The sequence below is a fragment of the Charadrius vociferus genome, unplaced genomic scaffold (assembly GCF_000708025.1).
Source record: "Charadrius vociferus isolate BGI_N301 unplaced genomic scaffold, ASM70802v2 C15809375, whole genome shotgun sequence".
NCBI lineage: Eukaryota > Metazoa > Chordata > Aves > Charadriiformes > Charadriidae > Charadrius > Charadrius vociferus.
Genome location: NW_009660236.1, coordinates 1 through 1,387, shown reverse-complemented (window position 1 = coordinate 1,387; position 1,387 = coordinate 1). Strand labels below are relative to the sequence as shown.

The window sequence follows — 1,387 nt, the reverse complement described above, 5'->3', positions numbered from 1 at the left end:
CTTGGAGATCAGGTGGATCCGGCACCAGATCTCTGAAACGGTGCACCTCTATCGAAATGGAGAGGATGTGTACGGGGCACAGATGGAAGAGTACATTGGAAGGACAGAGTTGGCCAGAGATGGTCTCTCCAGTGGAATCCTGGACTTGCGGATCACTGGGGTGAGACCCTTTGATGACGGCCAGTACGTCTGCACTGTGCGAGATGCTGACTCCTATGGAGAAGCTCTGGTGGAGCTGGAGGTGGCAGGTGTGTGGCCGGTGTGGTGTTTCCAGGGGATGGTCCAGGTGTCCCCGGGTTTGTGTGTCCCTCCCACACCTCTGTCCCGTCCTCACGCCCACCCATTCGGTGCCGAAGGCCAAGAGCCGTGGACAGAGGTCGGTCCGAGGGGGCTCTTCCCACGGGTGCTGTTTCCTGGGAGATGCGGGGTCATTTGGCATCAACGCCCTCCGGTTCCCGCACCGCTTGGGGTGGTTTTGGTGGTGCGAGGGACTTTGCCGCGGCCCCCGGGGGCCCTGTGGTGCGCCTGGCATGGGGTTGGGTCTTGGCCTTTGGGCTGAGTCCGTCCCCACGCCAGCGCAAGCACGGGCTCTTCCCCCAGCCGTGGGCTCTGTCCCTCACCTCTCTCTGGAGGCTCACCAGGACGGAGGCATCCGGGTGGAGTGTCGCTCGGCCGGCTGGTACCCGCAACCGGAGGTGCTGTGGAGAGGTGCCGTCGGGCAGCATCTCCCCTCGCTCTCCCAGAGACGTTCCTCTGATGAGAGGGGCCTGGTGGAGATCCGAGATGTCATCGTTGTGGGCGCCAGCGGAGACGGGGACTTGTCCTGCGTGGTGAGGAACAGCCGCCTCGGCCAGGAGCAGGCGTCGTCCCTGCACATCTCAGGTGCGCAGAGGGCGGCAGGGCTGGGGTGGGCTGCGGCGCTCGCAGCCGTTTGGTCTCGGGGGGCTGGAGAAAGGCGTGGGGTGTGGGGGAACGGGAGGGTTTAGCGCCCGAGAGAACCGGAGCTGTGGGTGCTTCAGGAGAGCGCTGGCGTGGCCACGGGCTGGAGAGGAGCACGTCCCCTTGAGCCCAGTGCTCCCAGGACACGGCTTTGGGAGATGGAAGTTGGGTTTTTTCTTGGTTTTCATCTCTTCGTACACGGGACCGCAAAATGAGCCCTTTTGGTGATGTTGGTTTTGTTTCTCAGCTCCCTTTTTCCACAATGCCCATCACTGGATGGCAGCTCTGGGTGTGTTCCTCACGCTTTCAGTCCTGTCAACGGCCCTCAGTGCTTATCTGTGGAGAAAGAAAAGTAAGTTTGGGTCACGCCAGTGTCCTGCCTTGATTAAAGAAGCTCTTTGGGCAAAGGAAGGACGGGGACGGGGACACGGGGGTGGGGGGGAGGGCC

The 1,387-nt window shown here is 62.3% G+C and overlaps 1 protein-coding gene across 1 annotated transcript; it reads left to right on the top strand.

Annotated features, from left to right (window-relative positions):
* Positions 1-4: 4 nt before the first annotated feature.
* LOC104293749 (butyrophilin subfamily 3 member A2-like) lies at positions 5-1,291 on the top strand (the record flags this gene model as incomplete). The annotated part of the gene is made up of 3 exons (XM_009893271.1): positions 5-248; positions 601-882; positions 1,187-1,291. Coding segments are annotated over 3 exons (631 nt in total), but the record flags the coding sequence as incomplete, so codon positions are not given.
* Positions 1,292-1,387: the final 96 nt, after the last annotated feature.